At 45.4% G+C, this 24,501-nt stretch overlaps 2 protein-coding genes across 5 annotated transcripts in view; one reads left to right on the forward strand and one right to left on the reverse strand.

The window, feature by feature from the left end:
- The window catches only part of LOC113027748 (V-type proton ATPase 116 kDa subunit a 1-like), a 29,070-nt gene extending 12,014 nt beyond the window's left edge, over window positions 1-17,056 (reverse strand). For 2 of the 4 annotated variants that reach the window (XM_026177514.2, XM_026177513.2), the window contains exons 1-18: window positions 16,936-17,056; window positions 15,487-15,643; window positions 15,270-15,348; window positions 15,092-15,189; window positions 14,838-14,966; window positions 13,203-13,285; window positions 12,203-12,329; window positions 11,981-12,063; window positions 11,521-11,614; window positions 10,771-10,983; window positions 9,031-9,181; window positions 8,632-8,771; window positions 8,367-8,530; window positions 7,472-7,562; window positions 5,997-6,115; window positions 5,638-5,854; window positions 3,025-3,132; window positions 818-925 (exon numbers count right to left, since the gene is read on the reverse strand). In XM_026177514.2, the coding sequence (XP_026033299.1) occupies window positions 818-925; window positions 3,025-3,132; window positions 5,638-5,854; window positions 5,997-6,115; window positions 7,472-7,562; window positions 8,367-8,530; window positions 8,632-8,771; window positions 9,031-9,181; window positions 10,771-10,983; window positions 11,521-11,614; window positions 11,981-12,063; window positions 12,203-12,329; window positions 13,203-13,285; window positions 14,838-14,966; window positions 15,092-15,189; window positions 15,270-15,348; window positions 15,487-15,603 (2,121 nt within the window). In that variant the 5' untranslated portion in view covers window positions 15,604-15,643; window positions 16,936-17,056. Of the gene's footprint in view, window positions 1-817; window positions 1,019-3,024; window positions 3,133-5,637; window positions 5,855-5,996; window positions 6,116-7,471; window positions 7,563-8,366; window positions 8,531-8,631; window positions 8,772-9,030; window positions 9,182-10,770; window positions 10,984-11,520; window positions 11,615-11,980; window positions 12,064-12,202; window positions 12,330-13,202; window positions 13,286-14,837; window positions 14,967-15,091; window positions 15,190-15,269; window positions 15,349-15,486; window positions 15,644-16,935 lie in introns of all 4 variants that reach the window. The other 2 variants (XM_026177511.2, XM_026177509.2) reach the window with 1 other exon arrangement.
- Window positions 17,057-22,049: 4,993 nt separating this feature from the next.
- The window catches only part of cavin1b (caveolae associated protein 1b), a 35,874-nt gene continuing 33,422 nt past the window's right edge, over window positions 22,050-24,501 (forward strand). The window contains exon 1 of the mRNA XM_026177504.2: window positions 22,050-22,916. Coding sequence (XP_026033289.2) covers window positions 22,386-22,916 — 531 coding nt within the window. The 5' untranslated portion in view covers window positions 22,050-22,385. The remainder of the gene's footprint in view (window positions 22,917-24,501) is intronic.

The raw sequence follows: 24,501 nt of genomic DNA on the forward strand, positions 1-24,501 counted from the left end.
TCGATTAATTGAGCAGCCCTAGTGGTGATGTGTAAAACCTTTAAAGTGGGTGTCCTGTCTTCTTACCATGACTCAGTTTTTAACAGGAACCTCCCCTCTTGTGTTTCCTGTCTGAGCCACAGTGGAGTGACGCATTGATATGCAGAACCAGCTTCCACACCACTTCAACTTTAACTTGACTTCAGGGATGTGAGAGTTGCATCGCATGGACCCACTGTGCTTTTCCACACGGTTCACAGGTTTGATTCTCATATTAAATCGTCAGGATCTGGAAGTAATCCTTCTAAGGAAGCCAGACGGATCTCCAGAGAAAGTCCCAGAACATTACATATTTACTTTGTGAATGGATGATAAATGCAGCCTTGCTAACTGTGCAGTGTAAGTCATCACGACAAAAACACTCAAGATTTATTATGAAGAGAAGCCAGAGACACCCGACCCCTGTGTCACTGACTGAAACAAAGGGGGTGGTTCTCGTTCATATTTATGTTCCTGAAATGGAAAAGCCATCTTTTTTCATTTGCTGTGATCACGTCACTGTAATATCTCTATAAAGGGATATTAGTGTGTTTATTTCAGTCCATTTGCACCTGAAATAAGCAGCCATTGCTCTATATGTCCTATCTGAAACATGGAGCTGCAACATTTTGTGCTTTGTGACCTCTGGGCATCTGTGGGAGCCCAGGGAATAGTCAGAGCCCATATGACGCTGAAAGCATCATTCACATCACAATCCTACTAAAATATATATTCGAAACAGAAACCAATTCAAAGCAGAATCTGAGAGAGGACAGAATGTGGCAGTGATGAGACTCACCTCATCGCCTTCTTCTGAGTGCTGGGAGAGCTGGTCGTGGTCCATGATGCCAGCTTCGTCTTCTGTGGGCCCGTTGCCCACCCGCACCCCTCCAAACTTCTGCGTGCCCTGTTGAGTGAGTCCGGTGCATGATGAGGACACGCCTGTTTGCTCTAAAGACTGCTCTAGATTCTCTGCAGGGGTTTCTTCCCTCTTCTGTGACTAGATACAAAAGCCACAAGAGCTGTGTCGAGCTTAAAGCAAGCCTTAGGATGATGCTTCCTTCTTAATTTACTCCAATTTGTAAATCAGGACACCCACAAACCGAGAAAAATAGATATATTTACCACCTTATCAAGTATAATGGTTCAAATTTCAATAAGCAATCGTTCACTGGAGAGCAAAATAGTCTCACTGGTTCAATCACAGCTGAGCACAAAGACCTGAAGACCCGTCCAGCTAACAGCTGTACAGCTCCCAGATCTCATCATCATTCGTGTGAGATTTACAACTGCTGGGAAACAAATACTGAAGCATGGCTAAAAGCGTTTTTGTGACCTTGAAGTAATCTTAAATTTGAAAAGCAAAACCTGCAGTTTCACCATGTGTCCAAAGGCTGTGTGTGATAATATCAGCTAGCTGTAACACAGCTAACCTACATGAATTTGGGAAGGTGGTTTAATGTGACAGCACAGTCACCTGGCAGCAAGGTTGTGGGTTTGAATCCACTGGTGCCTTCAGTTTATAGGCTCTCCCTGTCCTCCCACTGTCCAAAGGAGGCGTGTTAGCTTTATAAGTGATTTTAAACTGGCTGTCTGTGTCAGCCCTTTGAGAGCTTGGCAAACCTCGTGGCCTCTGGGTCAAGAGGAAAACTACGGTGTCATTTGATGGTTGGGATTTTCTCTGAACGATTGTCTTTCCCTCACAATATAACGATATAAAAAACTGAATTGAACAATGGGGCTGGAATCATTACTGTGACAGCTGTGTTCTGCTGATAATGACCACAGTTTTCCACTAATGGTCAAATGTCCCTTTGACCAGACAGGCCTGATGGGAAAAAGTCCTTCTTGTGGCTAATTTGACCAAATTAACTGAAGCATCAGAAAAGAGCTGCAGAGACAGTCAATTTTCTGATGAGCTACTCAGTTTGGATCATTTTGGCTCGTGCAAAACAAACAAACAGTGAATTATCTGTCAGAAAGCAGAGTTATCCACAGCGTGTGACTCACAGTCATTAGCGAGCGTTCAGACTCACGCCACACTCGGCCTGTCACGTCCACTTTGAATGGCGACAGTGAAAACACTTAGTCTGACACTTCATAACTGGGTTCACAGCCCAATGACATCAGTCTTTATGATCTATGATTGCAGCCAGCTGGCTAATCTTTTCTCGTTTGCTTAAGTAGTCCCAAGTGTTTGTTTTTCCCTCTTCAGACAGTTTGTGCTGTGCTGCTGTGCTGAGAGCTGACTGTTTGTTGGTGTTAATAAATAGAAACTCCTTTTCTAAACTAATATTTGCCATAGTGTTGCTTATTGGCCGTCTTCTCCCAGAAGAGAAGCATTCAGGCAAAGTACTGTGTAGTGAAAAACAACCCTGCTCCTAAACATAGAAATCAGTACAAACTCAGCCAGTTAGGTCTGTTCAGACAATGTTGATAAAAACCTTTAAATACATGCAGAAAGTTGCATAGTCCACAGTCACCTCTCTTACAACGTGTGAGCATGTATAACTCTGCTAAAGCTCATCTGCTCGACATGCAAAGATCAGGCCCCACATGTCACAAAGCTACGAGTTATAAAGAGTCTTTGTGAGGTTTTAACTCTGCTGATCTTCAGTGAATGAGATCCATAACCAGTGAGAGATATGAAAGCTCCAGGTGGCATATCTACCAAGGTAGCACTCGGTAATGGTCGTCATCATTTTGGATAGAAAACTGCCAAATATACAGTTAAGACAACTGAATCAAAGTATCATCGAATTTTAGGGTGTCCTTTGTCTGTGAAGTAGTTATCGTACATTTCTCGCTAAAATATCAACGTTTCCAAAGCTGGCTTTAAGCAGTTTTCATGGCAGCACAACCAACCACGTTACACAATACAATGTGCATTGAAATGAATGACAGGAGTAAGAAAACAAAAGGTTATATCAAAGGTTATAACTTAACAGTAACTTAACAGTAATGAAAGATAGAAGTAGGGTTCTAGTTGTGGTCAGATGCACATACCAGGTGCTTTTTCCACAGGTGCTGACGCCGAAGCACCATAGTTTTCACAATCAGCATACAGGGAACACATGCAAGGGCAATCAGCACCAACAAAACCTGGATCGCCACCTAAAGATTCAAAGAGAGAGGTTAATTAAGAAATGAGCATTGTACAAACAGGTCTTGGTCTAAAACAGTACCTCAAACTGTAAATACAGAGCACAACATAATAGATTGTCTGTTGCATCTAAACACTGACAATGAAACCCACAAGACTTCAAAATACGAGCTCTGCTGTGCTTTAAAAACCTAACATGCTCTAATCGATCACATGTAACTAAAAATAACAGAAAAACTACAACTGCTGCCAGAGCTTTACCTTCATCTTGCAACAAGAACTGATAACTAACGAACAACTAATGTTGTTAAACAACAGCTTGTAGTGGCAGACATCCAAGAAAGGGTCTCCAGTATGAAGAGTTGGACAGCACCAGGCCCCGACATGGTTCACGCCTACTGGCTAAAGAAGCTGACTGCACTCCACGAGCGTCTGGCAGCACAAATGAACCAGCTGCTAGTTGATGAGAGACACTCGGAATGGCTAACTGAAGGCCGGACGGTCCTGATCCCCAAGGACCCCAAGAAGGGACCGGTCCCATCCAACTACCGACCAATAACCTGCCTCAGCACCACGTGGAAGCTCCTGTCAGGCATCATAGCAGCTAAGATGAACAGGCACACGGGTCAATACATGAGCAAGGCACAGAAAGGGCCAAGAATACCAGAGGCGCAAAACACCAGCTACTGGTCGACTGAGCAGTCAGCCGAGACCAACCTGTGCACTGCCTGGACTGATTACAAGGAGGCCTATGACTCAATGCCCCACACCTGGATCCTGGAATGCCGAGAACGGTACAAGATCAACAGGACCCTGAGAGCCTTCATCAGGAACTCAATGGGGATGTGGCAGGCAACACTGGAGGCCAACCTCAAGCCCATAGCACAAGTCAGCATCAAGTGCGGGATCTGCCAAGGAGATGCTCCTCAGGCAGCAGAAACCTAAGAAAGAGGAGGGAGACGAGGAACCATCATGGAAGGACAGGCCCCTGCACGGTATGTACCACCGGCAGATAGAGGAGGTGGCTGATATCCAGAAATCCTACCAGTGGCTGGACAAAGCTGGACTGAAAGACAGCACAGAGGCACTAATCATGGCAGCACAAGAACAAGCTCTGAGCACAAGATCCATAGAGGCTGGGGTCTATCACACCAGGCAAGACCCCAGGTGCAGGCTGTGTAAAGATGCCCCAGAGACAATCCAGCACATAACAGCAGGGTGCAAGATGCTAGCAGGCAAGGCATACACGGAACGCCATAACCAAGTGGCCGGCATAGTGTACAGGAACATCTGTGCCGAGTATAACCTGGAAGTCCCGAGGTCAAAATGGGAGATGCCCCCAAGGGTGGTGGAGAATGACCGAGCTCAGATCCTGTGGGACTTCCAGATACAGACGGACAAAATGGTGGTGGCTAACCAACCGGACATAGTGGTGGTAGACAAACAGAAGAAGACGGCCGTAGTGATCGATGTAGCGGTTCCGAATGACAGCAATATCAGGAAGAAGGAACACGAGAAGCTGGAGAAATACCAAGGGCTCAGAGAAGAGCTCGAGAGGATGTGGAGGGTGAAGGTAACGGTGGTCCCCGTGGTAATCGGAGCACTAGGTGCGGTGACTCCCAAGCTAGGCGAGTGGCTCCAGCAGATCCCAGGAACAACATCTCTGTCCAGAAGAGCGCAGTCCTGGGAACAGCTAAGATACTGCAGGACCCTCAAGCTCCCAGGCCTCTGGTAGAGGACCCGAGCTTGGAGGACTGACCGCCTGCAGAGGCGAGCGGGGAATTTAATGTTTTTGGTTTTTTAAAATGAGAAAATCCTAAATAAATTCAAACTTGTGCACTGAATTATTTTTCTTAGTCATTAAAGATGAAAGATGCTGAAAACAACTCAAAGGAATCATTAAAAGCCAAAATTACCATGATTTTAAGCCCCGTAATGAATGTATATACCTGACCCCAACTGTACCACTAGAGCGTTTCACTAACAACAAAGCATCCGTGCAGGTTGTCCATGTTCATGTTTTAAGGTGGAACTGTTGTATACTGTGTTATAATATATAGTATATAAATGAACCCCACTAGGTGCCAGCAGCACAACCATCATACTGAGAGGTGAGAATGATAAGGAATTTCAAATCACACACACACACACACACACACACACACACACACACACACACACACACACACACACACACACACACACACCTCGATTTAAAACTGCAAAAAAAATTAACAATTTAAAACCTCGGCATACTGACAGAACGACACGACCTGCACCGTTATGAGAAGAGATGGTATCAATAAGCAAAGCTCAAACTGCTCCAAGCTGCTCTGTTTGTTTTTGTTCTACAGTGAAGCTCGACCTCAAGTTTCTGAAAAAAGGTCATCAGGAAAGTAAAGCACAATGAAATATCTGTTTGCTCTGTAGAACTGCTGAGAGAACGTCCATGCACGACTCTAACATGTCAGTGTGACGCGGATATGTTAGGAGAGGGTGGGTAATGGAAGGAGCACCTGTCCCTCGTAGAGGCGTTTGCTGGTGGGGTCACCGTAGTTGAAGAGACACATGTTGATAAAGTGGATGAGCAGGCTGGGAGCATCCTTGGAAGTCCGGGCGGTGTAGGCTGTCCACTTGTAGAAGATCAGCAGGGCAAGGTAGCCAAACAAGCTCGACATGAAGACAATCTCTGGGATGAAGCCCAGGAAAATGTTCAGAGGCTTCTTGAAGTACCTGCAGCGCAGTGAGGTCACACATGAACAACAGAACAGCATGGTGCCTGTTTGAAAATGATCAGCTGTGAATATGAAGCTAGACGGCACACAACCTTAAAAGTGTTTGAACATTCAGTATCAGCCCTCAGTGTGACTCTTACAGGTGGTTGAAGAGGCTGAGAGACACTCCAAATATCATGTGGATGACGCCCAGGATGACGGACATCTTCATCTTAAAGGAGTTGAGGAAAGTCAGCTTGTTGGTGGCAATATTCCAGATCTGCAGAGAGCACACAGCAGGTTCAACGAAGAGCACCCTGCTACTCTGACACAAGTACAAACAGGCTGACATACAGGTCTGTGCTGACCTCTCAGTGATCTCAGACAGATGGTCTTTTTTAAAGGTACAGTTGTTAGTTTATGAAACAGCTCTGGAGCTGGATATGAGGCGATATGACCAAAAGTATTTATCACGATATACATCTGAAAATTTGCGATAACGATATAACTGACGATGTACTTGACACGAGACAAAATACTTTACAACTCCACAGCTTTATTAGTGAAAAAAAACCCCATCAATGTATTGTCACTTAAACAAGCAGCTGTTTTTTATGTGCATTAAAGTTATATAAACACATAACAGTGCAAATGCAAATTCCTCGCTGACAGTTTAACCAAAAGGCATTTCCAGTGGAAACTGGCCGACACATCCTCAGCATAACCATGTATAACATCCACAAAACTTAAAAACAGTTATACACACACAACACGGTAACATTATGCTGAAGCACAGTACGTATCACTCCGCGAGGCTCCGCCTACGATAGCCGTAATGCTCCCACAATCCATCAAGCGGTGCGGCTTCGTAGCTCAGCAAAGTCGTACTGAAACATTTGACAGATTTTCGAGCGCCGTGCACATAAAATCGTTTCCAGGTCAGTAAACACAACCAGAGTTCATACATAAGGCACACGGGATTATAAGGAGCTCTGTCGACTTTCAGAGAAATCAAAGGATTGATTTTAAATGTGCCGTATTTTCCAAACAACACGGTAATAACGACGGCCCGCTAGCATGCGCTACCAAAAATAGTGCTTTGTTGTGTATCTGACGGACGAAAGCTAAACCAGTTCCACACCAGTGAAGCTGCAGCATTTTTACAAACCAGTTCTGGTTCATCTGTTTCACTCAACGATCCGCTTTCGCCGCCATGCTTTTTCCGTCATGCGCGTATGAAAACAAAGGCACTGCGCCTGTGCGTTTTACCCATATTCTATCGCGATATCTCATTTTCTTATCGTTGCCCAACATTATACTGGTATCACCGTGAACGGTATGATGTGGCCCAGCCCTACTGGATACTGCAGTTTTCTCAGACAGGGTTCAGGGGCTGGTGACTCATTGTGTCACACGGTCTCACATCTGTGGGGTGTTTAATCATCTCTGTAACACAGGACCGACAGCTATGGAGCTCTGACAGGATCGATTGTTGCTTGGCTCACAAACTGGATTATTGGCATTCCTATCACTGATTTCACCAGCCCAAGATGAAATGAGCAGGTTGTCGTGCACTGGAGACAATTAGAGCCGGTAATTTGATTTAGTTGTTATAGTGAGTACATGTATTGTTTACCGGGTCAATTCCGAGTGGATAAGGTCCACCGAACACGCCGGGAATAGCAGGATCTAACTGGAGAACTGCATTTCCATCAAGAGTCTCAGACCTAGGACAGACGGAAGGAGAAGAACTACAATCCATGCTGCAAGATGAGAAACAGTTTAGAGCACGAACCTGCCAACACACACACACTGGCCACTTCTTTAGTTACACCTGGCTAGTAACAGGTTGGACCCATATGATGACGTTGACTTCCTGTCTTACTTTGACAGTCAGTTATCTTGTGTTTTGTATAATTAGCTTTGCTGCATTTAAATTCTAACACTCTTAAATATGAGAGTTTGTGCAGAGATGCTCTCCTGCATGTTATTAACTTACTGCTACCTTCCTGTTAGCGCTGACATCAAACAGGCATTTTCACCAAAGAGCTGCTGCTCACTGAGATGATCTCAGCGGACCAGACCGTCTGGCACAACAACCATGCCGTGTTCAAAGTGAGTGATTGGCTGATTAGAGAACTGTTAACAAGCAGCTGAACAAGTGCTCCTGACAAAGTGGCCAGTCAGCAGATCCCTGCCCGCTCTGACTACAGAAGCCTCCTTTAGGTTCCTGCAGGCTCACACACTGAACTGGATTACATGCATCAGATTCGTTTTTTCCTCTGAGGCTGTGTTTGTGCTACTGTTGGTCATTTTAAAGGTTTAGCTGTTACGTCCCAGCTACAGCCGGGTCGTAACAATAGTGTTTTCAGTTATTTCTTGGAGACTGAAGTAAGTTTAATCTTCTAGTTGGCTGCTTCGAGTTAGTGCTGGGGATGACATTCAGTACTGGTTTTAGTCTGGTAGTGGTCACAAACAGGAAAAGTGGAAATCTAAACTTCATTTGTGATGCAGAAAAAGCCTGAACTCACGTCCAGTTGGCTCCTTTGGGGCCAAACATGGGCCTGACACTCCAGCCAGACCCAAACATGTTGAGTGACTTAGAGAAACAGTCATTGTAAATGACGCCTGTGTAGACGGAGAAGATCCCCATCAGGAGGATGATGTAGCGCCCAGCAAAAATCATGTTGAACATCTACAGAAGCAAACAGAAAACACTGGAATATGATGCTTCTGCTCACTGACTGAACAACGATGATTTACTATATTGGATTACTTCTACTTGTGTTAACGTACCTCATTGTCACTCTTCTGGGCGAGGAGGCGACTCTCTCGAATGACCAGGTAGAGGGCAGCGCAGGTCATCAACAGGCCGTGGCCCATGTCACCAAACATGACAGCAAACAGGAAGGGAAAGGTGATGATGGTGTACGGAGCTGTAGGCACACAGGGATCCAAACAACCATCATCCAACTCTGCTGCTGAAACTTCACTAAAATGTTTGGCTAGAAGCAAATTTTACACACAAAGTAACGAATCCTTTGTAACAGAACCAAAATCACTCTGTTCGTTTGGTTGACACTCGATTAGTTTGGCCTGAACACTGAACTGCTGCAGAGTCAGCGAGAGCTTCACATTCACCGCAGTCACAATCACAAGTTTGAATGAACAGTCATTTCAATATGAGCCAATGACCTGGATTGATTTCCCGGTAACTTCCGATGCCGTAGGCGTCCACAATATTCTGGAAGCCTGATGTGAACTTGTTGGTCTTGTTGAAGGTGGGTGGAGTCTGTTTGGTCTGCATCCTGTTTAGGATGGAGGGCACTGTTGATCCACTCCTCTCCTGTGAAATAAAGCCTCGTTTAGAAAACCTCAGACCTCAGTGAGTTTCACAGTCACTGTGACCTCGCCCTGTACCAAGAACATGGCCATGTTCCTTATCCACAGGTCCACAGACCAGTGAACGTTGTCTTTACAGCTAAACACAGAGCATCTCTCAGATACTGTCCTCATCCAACTATCAGCGGTCCCCAACCCACGGGGGCTCGTTTGGTACCAAGAATTGAGGCTCAGGTGTGAAATTTATGGTTTTGATCATTAACTCGGTTTCCCTGGGTCTTTTCCCGTGTGCTATGAATAAATCTTCTCTTGGTACTGGTGCAAGATACCACAGTTTGTGTCTCGGTCCTATCACTTTATTGTGTTGGATTTATCCACGACACCTTAAAATATTGGTCCGTGGTGCAAAAAAGGTTTGGGACCGCTGAGGTAACTTATTAGTCTAAAGAGGGAGATTCCCCGTCAGGTGTTCTTTAAGCATTACGCAGCTTTCTGAGGCTTTTGTTGCCCTGTGCCAACTTAAATGTAAAATATGACATATAGAAGTGTTTTTCTATACATTCCCTTCCATTCTGCTCAGACATCTCTTATCTCTGCTATGCAGATGATATTCAGCTGTACAGACAGTTTTCTTCAACTAAATCGAGACAAACTGAAATAACTGTCTGTGCAGCAGAAACATGTGTCTGGGATAAAGGAGACACTTGGACGTGTTGGTTCTGTGACTCCTTCCTGTGTTTATCATCTCAAACATAAGCTGCACTGCGTCACGTCCTGAACTGGAAATGATTATTCACGCTGTTGTTTCATCACATTTGGATTCCTGCAGTGCACACGTGTCTTAGCAAAACCTCCGTAGAGCGTTTGCTCAGAATGATCCCGACAGGCTTCGACAAAATCCTGATGCAGCTGCACTGGCTTCTGGTTTATTTCAGCGTGCAATATAAGATTCTTTTATTAACATGGAGAGCGTTTCACGTGCAGGCACTAGTTTATATCAGAGAGCTTCTGCACCCATGTGTACCTCGTGGTCCTGTGACCAGGGCCGGCTTGCGGCGCCCCACACTGAGCTGAACACAAAAGGATCAGAGCCGTGTGTTCAGTGGGCCCACGCTCTGGAACTCTCTCTTCGGACTTCAGATCAGTCGCCTCCAGTTAAAAACATATTGTTTTAAACCTGTTTTGTATTCACGTTTTTTATGCATTGTTGGCTCTTGTGAAGCACTTCGTGACTGTATTTCTTAAAAGGTGCCATAAAGTTTTACTGACTTACTGCTGGGTAGTAACTATGGGAACATTTCAACAACATCATCTGCTCTTTGCACTTCTGATTAGATGCAAACTGCACTTGGTTCACCCGTATTTATACATGTGTAATGACAATAAAGTTGACTCCTAACTAAGACACAGCGATTCTCTTTGGAGACATTCTAGTTTCTTTTTGCTTACTTTATAAAAATTCTCCAAAGTAGGACTAGAGATCCCAACCTGAGTCCAGGTTTGTGACCGTGGGTGTCTGTGGGCTCAGATGCACAGCACGAGAAGCAGAACAGAGAAATGTGCGACAGGCTGCAGAGACAGGACCAAACTCACCGTTCCTCTGCGCAGAGCAAACTGGATAGAGTCCAGGTCTGAGACAGGACACCACACCTCAGCTATCAGACACTTCTGCGTGACGTCGATGTTGCAGAGGTTCAGCGTGTGGTAGATGGCCTTCATCTTCCTCACCTTGATGAACCACACCCGCATGGTCTTAGAAGCAGCCTGCAGCACTCGCTGACGGTGGTCCTCGGTTTGGTTCAGCACCTACAGCAGCAGCGTGGAAGGATGTTTCATTCTGTTAACCTGACGCACGCTTCTTTGATTTTTCACGTTTTCTTGTTGAAGTTTGAAATGTGCAGTTTTAGCAGTGCAGAAAACCTCCGTCATATTCATTCACACAACTTGTATTTCAGTGTACTGCTCGGCTCTGCTGTGGCAGGGCGTCTGGCAGCATCAGACCGGTGCAGACCTTTCAAGCAGAACAGGCTTTTTTCCTGTCTTAATAAGGAGAAACGGGGGAACCACAGCACATAAAGGACGCGGCTCTTTCAGAGATAAGACGTGTAGCACAATGAAGCCTGTCTACACTACAAGGGCCTTTGTAATTTGACTGGAAATAAATGTTCTCAAGGAAAGGTGCAGGAGCCAGAGCGTCTCATGGATTTCATCTGGTTTAGTGAGCAAAAGAAGTGCACAGCTAACAGCTCTGCGGCATCTGTCCAGGGTCGACTCCTCCCCTCTGCTTTATTTTTACAAGACTGTAAGCATTTGGCTGATGCCTGTAGAGCACACATAACTTACCATTTGGAGGTCATCGATGCGGCTGTTGACTCCAGCCAGCATCTCCTTCCTCTCCTGCGGGGTCTCTGGGCAGGGGTAGAGCGACGCACGGAACCTGCAGGAGCGCCACAGTCAGTCTGACCACACAGCGTGCAACACAGCAGATGGCCCCGCCCCTCCCTGACTTTATCACAGGCCATGTTACACTGGACATGTCGTACATTTCACTAGAATAAGATCAAAGCCTTTCGTGACGACAGACAGACGGGACATGTGTGTCACTCTCTACAGAAAATGTTCCACTCTGTGGATTTACAGCTGTCACACAGCGCTCACATTCCCACCTTCACTAGCACTCAGCTGTGATGCTACTATGTGATCGTGAAACGGTGTCAGGACTAAACATAAGCATGACGCTGCGTGATTCTACATTCTAAAACCTAACAGTGACAGCAGCAACGGTTTTTCATGCAACACCCACCCCTCACAGATCTTCTTCACCCGGTTCTTCAGCTGGTCACCCTGGAAGAAGATGATGAACACTGACTTGTGGACTTGGTCTCCCTGTTGAGAGGGAACGAAACATTAGATAGTGCTCTGTGTTCAACCCCACATGTATTATTCATCTGCTTTATTATCCCATTCTTGTTTGAAATTCTGTTCTCACTACTACTCTCCACAGCTCCACTGTTAGTATACTCACTGTGGTGGGGTCTTCTAGTGGGTCCTCGATCTCTGCCTTCCTTAAAAAGACATTACCACGGCACACCCTCCACAGCATCCGCTCAAAGGTGGGAATCCTCTCCCTGCTGATCACTCCAGCCACAAAACTGCACAGACACGAAACCAGCACGACAGAAACGTTGCAGCTTATAATCGATCACAGTTCACGAGTGACAAATGTGACCTTGAGATCCACTAAGACACAGGTGTCCAACTCCAGGCCTCAAGGGCCGGTGTCCTGCAGGTTTGAGACGTGTCCTTGGTCCAACACAGCTGATTGAAATGGCTCAATGACCTCCTCAACATGTCTTGAAGTTCTCCAGAGGCCTGATAACGAATTCATCATTAGATTCAGGTGTGTTGACCCAGGGGGAGATCTAAAACCTGCAGGACACCAGCGCTCGAGGCCTGGAGTTGCCTATCCCTGCACTAAGGGATCAGGATCATATATTTGATGAAATTCTGACGAGTACTGTGCCGACACGCCTTTAGCCAAATGAGCTAAACATGCAAACTCCCAGAGAGAGCAGTTATAAGAGACAACAGTCTCAGTACTTCTTCAGTACTGTGGTGAGCATTTAGCATCTAGCTCCGCTTGCATCAGCAGATAAGGTTGGCTTTTTCTGATGTTTAGACTGACTGTAGCTCAGCAGGTACAGCAGGTTATCTACTAATCAGAAGGTTGACGGTTCGATCCCTGCCTGCTCCAGTCTGCCTGCCAAACACTGTTCGACAAGATGCTAACCCCAAGTTGCTCTCTGATGCATCCAGTGGAGTGTGAGTGTTAGAGAGAAAGCCCTTCTGCTTGTGTGAACGAGGCGCGTTGTATAAAGTGCTCATAAGAGGAAGTCCTTTCACCATTAACCATTCCTTCACTGTGGACTTTATACTTCCCCAGGATCACTTTCCATGAGAGAGCCAGAAGATCATTTTTAGTTTTTAAATTGATGTTACTTTATACATTTATCCTTATTATTTACCCCAGTCTGAGTGGGGCCCCGCGGCCCCCCTCACTACCCTCCATCAGAGCCGATGACTCCTCCAGCAGGTTAGGATCCTCCATCTGCCAACAAAATAACAAAAAGCACCTCATCAGGTGTAGGAAGTTAGCAGTTAGGCCCATGCATCACACAAAGACTTTTGCACTGCCGCTGCAAGGCCTGTAACAGCTGCACAGGGTGTGAAACATCAAATAAAGAGTTAACACATGTTCCAGTGAGTTACTGCAGAGTGCTGTGACTACTAGAACCATTCTTTTACATTTTATGTTCGAAAGCCGTTTTTAGGTCAGCTAGTCACAAATTTGTTGCACAGACTCATGTGACCTGGAACAGGGCAGGTGCATGGAATGGAAAACTGAAGAAGCTTATAGTATTTGTTCAACAGGAAAGTGATCCTGATTAAATAAAACAACGAATACATCACTGCCAGAGCGCACACAGTACAAGAAGGACAAAGGCAGGACTGAGGCCATACAGCATAGACACACAAGGGAACAGGTGTGCAAACATACAGGTGAAAACAAGGCAGTAAAACTGAGTGCAACACACACTGGACAACAGACTACCAAAATAAAACAGGAAGTAAGGTAACACAGAGACAGCGGGAAACAGGAGCTCCACACTATAACCACGAACAGAACTGGGACCAGGCCAGGACAGAAAAGTCCCAGAGCAGCTGGTTTGTGGGTCTGTCTGCATCCACTCTGGTGCCCAGTAACAGAAAAGCTGGCCTCACATTAATGACTGACTCTGATATTGAAGTTTTTCCCATCATGCTTTTGCAGTTAGTTTTGGGTCCTTTGCACTGTGGTGTGCTGTGTTATCAGTGTCTGAGCCCTTCACTGCACCACTGGTCACTTTGGTTCCACCCGTCCCAGTATGTCTGTGTACAGACTGTGAGAGTAATCAGTGCTTTGTTGTAAACTAGGCTAACGGTGGCGGTAGACTCTGACGGGGACACGCCTGCCTGAGTGTTTCTGTCCTGGTTACGTGTTATGAAAGGGTTTTGTCCTAATCATGGAAATAATTCTGCCATCATGCACTTTGTCTTCTCTCAGTCATCCATGTTGAGTTAACCGCCTCCTGCCTGTCTGACGCTGTAGGTTTATCCAGCCTAATGATGCCCGCCCTCACCTGCACTAACATCTCTTTCAGTCTCGTATTTAAAATTACATTTAAAAGCAGCGAAAGGCATAAAACACTAAGTCAAGACTTTAAATCAACTTCAGAGGTTGTGTCTGCTTCCTCTGGCCTCACCAGGCCTGCACCACTGACAGCTGACTGATCTGCTGTCAGTCCACTGTCCCAGAAACTTGAAGGCTGTGGACTGTTTATGGACATAGCTGCAGTTCTTAAATAAAATCTCTCAAAAATGTCTGCACTTCAATGAGATACTCGATGTTTGATTTACAATCCAGTGTTCAGAGGTAAACCTGCAAAACTGTGTTTGTCCCAAACATTCTGGAGGCACAGCAGGCGGCTCCAGACAATGTTGTAGCTGCAAAGCTAATGTCATCGTCTGCTGTCTGACAGGGAACTGCTGCCTTAATCGATGCGTAAACAAAGCCACTCTAACACTCTTTGTTCTTCTGTGTAGTGTACGTGTGAGCAAACCTCGTTAAAAAACTGCTGCGTTCGGTGGAGGATGTGTTTGAGCTCCGTCAGCTCCAGGAAGTTCTTCTTCAGGGCTTCCTGGTTGGTGTTTATCTCCTTTAGTTCATTCTCCAGCTTCTCAAATGTGGCCTGCCAAACACACACAGTTAATTGTGATAATGTTGATACGTTATTTTGATAGCTACAACATTTTGTACCAACTCAATAAAAGCGATGGACAAGAAGGAAACACTGTTTTGGAAATGGCTGATTACCTCCAGATCAATCATGTCTCTGGGAAAAGGTACTTCCGGGTTCTCTCCAGTGTCCACTGTCGGGATGTTGGCTTTTTTGATCTCCTTCTCAACAAACCCTGTTCATCAAGGAAACTCGGTGATTACCTCGTTACCACAACAAGGGAACAGAAAGTGAGTCAGACTCAGCAGCACTCACTCAGCTTCCTGTCCATCTCCTCGCATCTCCTCACTTCATTCACAAACTTGCGCTGGAACACGTTTACATCTGGATTCAGCTGTTGTTAGAAAAAGACCAGAAATACATGTTTCAAAATGTATTATTGGAATTTGTCATTCACTAAAACCAGCTTACACCATGATAATCAAAAATGACTTCTACATGTCAGTGTCAGTCTGGCACCATTCATACTCACATCTCTAAACTGGACCATGCCCAGTTCTCCCAGCTCGCTCACACAGCAGTAGGCTGCCTCTGACTGGAGAAAGAGCTGGGCCAGAGTCATCTCCTCACTTCTGAACAGTTCCCCCATGATGACCTCTGCACTCCACCTCAGCTAGGATCAACAAACACTGCAGCAACGACAGGAAGGTTCAATAACAAGTACACAGTGCACAATAACTAGATAATATAGCAAATATACCACAGTCTCATTATACTTGGCTGCCCTCTTCAGACTTTCCTATAATAAAGCGTAGTATGGTTTCAGGTTTATACGGGCTGCAGTTACTAATCATTTTCTTCAGTGTTTTATCTGTAAAATAATCAAATAGTTATTTGTGTCTTTAAACTGTTTGAGAGCGGCTTCAAGCTGCAGGTGAAAACCCTGCTGGGGGCATTTCTACACCTGTCCTCTCTGTGTGGGCTTCATCGGGGTCACCTCCCACACACCACAGACATAAGACGCAGTATTAGGACCAACAAAAAAATATTGTTGGTCAATTTGAGAGTAAAGTGGGAAATCTGTTTTGAGAAAAACACTGAAATGTGGATTTGACCGTTGTTGTTTGGCTGCTACAGCCTCTACACAATGAGATGCAACATCCTCCTGATTGTATGAGGGTGTATGGATAATCTTGCATCTGTCCATTATCAGCTCTTTTTGTACAAGCTCTCAGGCACGCACTTTAAACTGCACGGTGCTGATGGAAGCGTCCTGCAGCAGCAGGAAGTCAAATAAGACGAGTGCACTGTAAAAACCAAAAGTCCCACTGACACGCCACAGACAGGAAACACCACACACACCTCATAAATCGTATAGAGGATGAATGCACTGGCAGGAGTCTGGTTTTAGCAGGTCTATGTCTCACTCGTGTGCTGTAAGTAAACGGATGATGCTAGAACAGGCTAAAGATGCTAATGCTCGTCTAGAGACCGGCTTTACGGGCACTAGGCCACGCACGACAGCGGGCTGGGCTCCACACCCCAGGACGATGAAAGCCACATAAGGAATCACGAGGATTAATAATCGTCGACGTCATAAATGTAGTTCCTGTTGGTGATTAGTGCATCAACAGAGGCTTACGGAGCATCGCTGACGTCACTGCATCCCTGCTGATGCAGCTCTGTCCTTCACTGCTCAAGGACGCTGCTGGCTCAGGCCTACAGCCGCTTCATTCACACTCATTTTAAATATGAATAACTATAAACAACGACGTAACTCCGCTGTGTGGCAGGATACCGAGTCCCCACAGCCTCATCCCGTGCCTCTACGAGAACACGAATCACTGCTCGTAAAACTAACCTTGAAACAGACCTCACTGCAAACACAGAGGAGCTGACCACCGCCTCACAGCTCACACGGACAAACGTGGACTGTGGTTCATAATCCTCAAACACCCACCTCCACAGTATCTACACTCACCTCACAAGCTGCAGCTCGTCAGCCCTCTCTTCACACTTCAGTCTCCTCCTGGATGCTGCGGTGGTCCTGCGCTGCGTCAAGTTAGATACACTTCAGCAGGAACCATGTCCGATGGGAGGATTTCAAAGTAAAATGACTGTATCTGTATCTCAGGGATTTCTTTCGTTTTGACGATGGACACAGAAGTGATATTCGAACTTACACATCTCAGATGTGAAGGATGTCCTGCGCAAAACACGCTAATACAGCAAATGGGGAAATCTGTTCAATGGGAATATATTTTGAAAATGTTGAAGGTGATTCACGGCTTTTCTGCGGGATACATCCCTTTGACCTATCACAGTGTGTGGGGTCGATTCTTACTGCTCAGTCCCACCGAGCCCTGATGTCTGAGCATTTTACATGAAGACACAGAAAACACTGAAAGAGCTCAAAAGCCATCAAGAAAACTTAGAAGCTTTGCATCTACACATCGTTTTTAGCTCCCAAATCTTTCATGAAGAGCTGCATATCAAGTTCTGATTAACTGATTGTCATGTTCTTACTTGTGCCTATACGATGTTTATTACCAGCTAAAGAGCAGAGCTACCAGAGCCCCTCTTCTTAAGGTCTAACAGATGCTGTGTCCACGACTAGCCAAATGTTGAGTCAGTACTAATGAGAACCTGTAGAAAGTTTCCTATTACGAAAGCCACAGTAGTAGTTTCAGCATCTCTCAGTTCCACATGGTGCAGGGTTTAAATCAGGACACTGGGAGGCTGCCAGTGAGCAATTTTGGAGCATGGAATTCCCTTAATGTACATAAATTACCACAGCAGACGACTGCATGGAGCAGCTTTCTGCCTCATTGTGTGTGCCATGTGTTTTTCATAACGTGTGCCATGGAGATGCCTTCAATAACCAAATATGACTGTATAACTGAAAGATGTTGGCTGGATTTCCACAGATTTAAAATCAGCCTCTTTTAAAAATCATATGTTAAAAGATTTTGTTCTCACAGTGTCATGATTCGTTGTGTGGCAGGCAGGAGAAGGACCCAAGATGCAGATTCACAGACACGGGGATAAACTCAAAAAACACAGCTTTATTGCTGGCCACGAGAAGCAATACAAAATAAACTAAAACTGGGAAAACTAAAGCATGAGATGTACAAGGAACCGAACCACGGGGAGAATAACACACAACATGAGGGAGAACGCGACGCCGAACAGAGGGAGACTCAGACAGAAATACACAGAGGGTAAACGAGGAAAGTGGGCACACACGGGGAACACAGGTGACACTGATAATCATAACGAGACAGGGCGGGATGAACTGAACATGACATGTACAGGCACAGAGGTTCAGACAGGAGGAGAGAGAGCACGGGGAAAACACAGACATAACGGGCTGGGGAAACATGAAACAACCACAAAGGGAGACGAGGGCTCATAAATACATAGAGGGCACACAGGGGGAAGAGAGAGCACGGGGAGAACTTAGACATAATGGGCAGGGGAAACATGGAATAAAACATAAGGAGAGACGAGGGCTCACAGATACACAGAGGGGCACACAGGGGGTAAAAGCCATGAAGGGAAAACACTTAGGGAACAACACAACAGGGCAACTCAGAAAACATGGCCTAAATAAGGAACGAAATACAAAAATACAAGGAACTAAGAATACTGGGCCCACATGGCCCAGGACCATGACACACAGCTTCTTGACTGTTATTATGAAGCAGCCCAACTTATTTAAGTAAACAGCTTTTACCTTTGGGATGGCTGTCATGGCGTAGAGGGCAGAGGTATCCTGTCATCATTAACCTTAACACTCAAAGTCAGTGCTTCAGTAAACTGTCTGTTCTTTACACTGACTCAGTCATAGATATGTACATTTGCAAAGTTTTGTTGCTAAGATTAGATTAGAAGAGATGAGAAATAATTTATTTATCCCAGAATCTGGGAAATTATTGTGGCACAACAGTTAAAGCATGAAAACATTTACCAACTCATTAAGATACAACATCAGAGAGCTAAACAGGTCAGATGACAAAAACAAAAATAAAATACAGTAAAGAAGGAGTTTAATTAAATAAGTGTTTGTATGTAAACACTCCACTGTGTGTCTGTAGCAGTTTCTGGGTTGAGTGCACTGCTGGGGTAGTTTTCACATGGCAGGTGAGCATGTTAAAATCCTATTCCATGCTTGCATGCCGTGGGGCAGGAACTGGAGAACAAAGCTGATCAGCTGATCACTCCATGGCTCCGAGAAAAAAGCACAAAGACATCATCTACAGAGACAGGAGACAGATCTCCAGCAGGTCATGGCTGACTGGAGCTCCATCAGTAAGGACATGGTGATCCTGGAGACGAGTCATCCTGCAGTATGTGAACATGAAAATGAAGTAAGACTTGGAGCATACCTGCTGAAGCTGTTTCTGCTACTTTAGAGTCCCAAATCAAAACAACAGTTAGCTCAAAGCACTTCATATTGTAAGGTGAAGACCCTACAATCATACAGAGAACAATCAGATGAGCCTCTGTGAGTATCACTTGGCAACAGGGGGAAGGAAAAACTCCCTTTGAACAGGAAGAAATCTCCTGGAGAACCAGGCCCATCTACAGTGACCAGTTGGGGAGGAAGACAGGAAGAGAACCAGAGATTAATAATGATTAGATGTAGAGTGGTGTACAAACACAGGTGAGTGAAGAAGAAATGCCTGCCTATCTGTTCTCCCGCTACAATCAGCTGATTTCAGCTCGTGTGTCAGAGGAGGAAATAGTAGCGCAGTTTAGAGCACATGGACGAGACTTTTATTATTGTAGGAGAAAGGACGAGAGCGCGATTGTAAAGTGGAGACTGCTGCAGGACAGAAACAGCTGCATCATACTGTTAACACAACTTTGGCTCTTAGCAAGCACCTGCACAAACAGCATGCTAACTCTAATAGCGAAGAACGCAGAGTGATGCTGAAGCTGAGGAAGTGCTGACCCAGCACCGTGATAACCTGAGCTGCTGCTGAACAGCAGTCAGGCTGCAGCTGCAGCTTCTACCTGTTCATGTTTGGTAAATGGCCTGTATTTATATAGCGCTTTTCTAGTCCCTAAGGACCCCAAAGCGCTTTACATAACCTGTCATCCACCCATTCACACACTGGTGATGGTAAGCTACATTGTAGCCACAGCCACCCTGGGGCGCACTGACAGAGGCGAGGCGTTTCTACAGTAGAATCACCGTGACAACCGTTATGAAGTCTCTTTGTGCTGGTTTTCATCTTTGCTTTGTGCTCATACCGACACACAGAGAAAGATCACGTGTGAGGTCATCAGGATGGATTGTGTTGGTGTGTGTGACTGTAGCCTGTAGGTTTATATTGTTCAGTGGTAACTATGTGACAGTGTTCAGATCTTACAGAGTAACATGAAAGTAACGAGTAGTACACGAATGTCTTTATCCTGGGTGTAATGAAGTAACGTACTGCATTACTTTTAAGACAAGTGTTCTGTGCAATATGTGCATTCACTTTTTTAACAAAATAATAATAATAATTTAATAAAGAAATCCCCTGTCATCACCGATCACAACAAAGCGGGGAACACCTCCAACATGCACGAATGTTCGATCACACAGCATGTAGTTAATGTGCATGGATGTAATGTCTTTGATATGCCGCTGAGAGGTGATGGTGACCCTCAAACTGGAGCCAATGAGAATCGATAGGGAATCGAATCGATAAGTGATATTGATAATGAATTTATAATCACTAAATTCTTATCAGTTCCCATCTGCATAACTGTCACGATTACGAGTGCATGAATCAAACACAGGACTCTGAATGAATTTATTTACACAGGTGTCACCAGGTGAGATATATACATATATACAGTGCTGGGGGGACGAAGCTGGGTCCAGGGCAGCCAGGGGAAGGTCCAAACTCCTCTTCACACGCTGACTCACACAATAATCCAGTCCAAACTCACTCTTACGCTTATCCACTCAGGGTCCACGGGGAAGGAAAACAGGCCAAGGTCCAGGGAATCTATACACAGAGAGAGGCTGACGTTAGCACTAGGAGAACACAAGGACATCACTGGGTTACACTGAGGAAGTAGCACAACGACCCAGGAGGAATCAGACTCGTCTGAGGCCTTAGGTGGGAGCAGTCAGTGATGATGGATGCAGGTAAGTAATCATGATGTCCCGTGCCCTTTGTAACCAACAGCTGCACCTGTAATGTGCTTTATAGTACGTCCTCTTTAGTATTGTTCCCCCCTCCTTTTAAATTGCTCCTAGGTGCATAGGTGGATGTTGGTTCATGATGTGAATAATCCTGCTGATCTGACCCAGTTGCAGATGCAGCATTACTTCCTGTCACAAATTACACGACAGTGCTTGAAATGAGGAAGATTTACCAGATGGTAACCTGACTTTCAGAAAATTTCCTTGAGGCATGTTTGATATGTCACTTTTATGGCATATGATATGTCACTTCTTGGTTAGGAAAGACATCATAAATTTCCTCCACAGCACCTCATGGTAGTTTTCTTTTCTGTGGAAAGAAGTTTATACTTTATCAGCGTCACGTGTAGAAAGAAATGTCTTTGGAGCCAACACAGCCAGCTGGTGCTGACTTAAGCCTCAGTCTAAAAAATAGTTGGTCTGAACTTGTGCTGCGGTCTAAACAAGGCCTCAATCTTAACTGAACCCAAAAGGACCTGATCGCTAAGATTCAAGCTGTGGTTGAAAATCTTGGGACAACTTGTTAGACTTTAGAACTGTAAGCTGTTAGCTTTTACAAGCTGCTTTCTATTCTTTGTGTTTTTCATCCACTGCTGCTTTCCATGTTGTGGAGAGCAGGGAGACAGGAATGGAAACAAGAATAGCTCCAGCTTGGCATTCCTCCTTCGGCTGTGCCTCAGCTTGTATACGAGCAGATCAGTGCAGCTCTGCTAACTATTTCAGCCATGCTGATGGGACAAGGCTAGGCCATGTGGGTGTGCCATCGAGTCATGAGGGGCTGGACTTAGGTGGAGTCATACTGAAATTTGTAAATTTAGGGAGGAGATAAAGGAGGGGTGTGAGGAGAGGAGGAGAGCCCAGTGGAAAAAAGGGAGGGTGGGTTGGAAAAAAAAAGCGCTGCCGGCTGTAGCTTGACTGGAGGATCTCTCTGCCTGGTGAGACATTTACATCCTAACGCTCATGTGGTCACATCCAGCATCGCTCGGCTTCCCCTGATCACTGGCCTGACTCCAGGAGCTTCAGACAGAACGGACAGATAGCCGAGAAAGACAGGCTCTATGTATGTGTGCTGGAGAGGGATTAGAGAGTTTGTAAATAGGAAGTAAAAAAGAAGAGGCTGCAGGGCAGAGCAGAGGAAGACGCAGGTGGGAAGATAAGGAGTGAGAAAGTAATCCAGAAGAAACTGTGGTGAAAAAGGTTGATTACACTTTATAAAATCTACCAACATGGCAGCCATGGAAGCACTGGAGTTTGGAAGTGCCCAGCTGGAGCCTCAAACTCTCACTGAGATCTCTGATGATGAGGTTAACCTTCCACCTTCAGATGATGAAGACAACGCCCTTGCCGCAGCCAAGAAAGAACTGTCCACAATGGGCACAGAAGGGGACGCCACCGAGGACAAAGATGATGGCGTTAAAGCTGATCCACAGGTTAACGGGGTCATGGTGCTCTCACTGCTTGACAAGATCATCGGGGCAGTGGACCAGATCCAGCAGACCCAGAGCGGGCTGGAGGCCAGGCAGCAGGAGATGGAGCGTACGGTGACCAGCATCCAAGGCGAGCTCACAAAACTCACCAAGAGCCACAGCACCACATCCAACAGTGTCAACAAGATGATGGAAAAGGTGCGCAAGGTGAGCGTCAATGTCAAGACAGTGCGAGCCACGCTGGAGAAGCAAGGAGGCCAGATCAAGAAGCTGGAGAACAACGAGGCGGAGCTGCTCAAGAGACGCAACTTCAAAGTCATGATTTATCAGGTGGGAGAGTGTTTGTGTTTCAGTATGTGTTAGTCAGTCTGATGTGGGAGTGAAACCCTGAGAGATGGGTGTGGTTCATGGATGAACCGAATAACCGAGCAGGGTTTTGGTTTGTGAGCCATATCACTGAAAACTCCTACAAAGGTGGTTTAGTCTGGTGAAGATGTTGCTGGGATGCTGAGGGCTTCAGGGAGTGGTTCTTACTGGAAGCTGCTTTCACTCTCAGACACAACAGTAAGACTTTTCTCTGGACAGATGATAAGAAAGAAAGTCTGACCTTTGAATTACTCTGACTTTGCAATGTTGCTCAGAATAATCACTTAAGATGGACAAAAAAAAATGCAAAGATAGTGTTTTTGTTGTATAGACGCGCCCTCGTATTGCATTTCAAACACCACCCTGATCATCCACAGACTTTTAATTTCCTGAAAAACAAAAAAATGATCTTTTAACAGAAACGTTGTGTTTCTGCATGGAAATAAAAGCAGAGAACTGTAATTATTATGTAATTATTACCAGGCTTTGCAAAAGGAGCCAAATGCTTGTGGAACTGCATTAGAGTGAAGCGATCAACCAACGACAGCATTAGACTGAGGAGGATGAACAGCAAACAAGAGTTTGTAAATCATGAACCAAATGACTCCAAATCACACTTAATAATTAAAGTATGAGCCAACAGAACAAAGCTAGAGCGATGGTAACAATTTATCAGAAAACACAGCTTCCTCTCTTTCTCCAATTTATGATACATTTCCTGAGTTCACCCCAGGTCTTATCATTAATGCCCTTTCTACTGGCATTAAGTTATTAGACGACACAGGGAAGCAGAGATCATGGCTGTGTGTGTGTGTGTGTGTGTGTGTGTGTGTGTGTGTGTGTGTGTGTGTCTGTGTGTGTGTGTGTCTGTGTGTGTGTGTGTGTGTCTCTGCAGCTCCACCTTCTCAACACCAAAACTACAGCAGTTAAAATGAATATGCAGCTTCAGTTTGCAGTACAGGTGGCCTCCAGGTATCTCTTCCATAGCATGCTGTATGTAGGACAAAGAGCCTTCGCCTACTGGCAGCTCAAGTCAGACGAAATCGGTTCAGAAAGTCATTTCACTCTTTCCTCACTATTTCTAAAAAGATGGAAAATACCACGAGCATGCGTCAGGTCCAGTTTAAAGCAGAGGATTGGGGGCAGATGTTTCTTTTAAGAAGGAGCACGTTTTTTTCTTTGAGGGGAGCTGAGGAGAGCCCTGTTTCTTTTTTTAGCTTGAGAGGCTGCACTGTGATGTGTAATAGCTTGCAGCTTTTTTGCACAGTGGCGCGAGAACATTCAGAGTTTCCACCCTTGACTCAGACATCGTGGCTTGGACCCACCTCACTCTCTCTGTTTCCCTCAGTCAAATGAGGGCTCCATCTTAGGCGCTGCAGACTGCCTGACTGCACACGGTCGGACTTGAACTCTGTGCTAAAGGACTTACACAATGCTGCTGGCGTCTGTGCCTCGGTCTACGAGTATAAGACTTTTTTTAGCAATCAGCAGATGAGCAGGGCAGGACTCTGAGTGAAAAACAAACTTATCTTTTCATCACATATGAAGG

This window comes from Astatotilapia calliptera, chromosome 8, assembly GCF_964374335.1.
Source record: "Astatotilapia calliptera chromosome 8, fAstCal68.1, whole genome shotgun sequence".
NCBI classification, from domain to species: Eukaryota; Metazoa; Chordata; class Actinopteri; order Cichliformes; family Cichlidae; genus Astatotilapia; species Astatotilapia calliptera.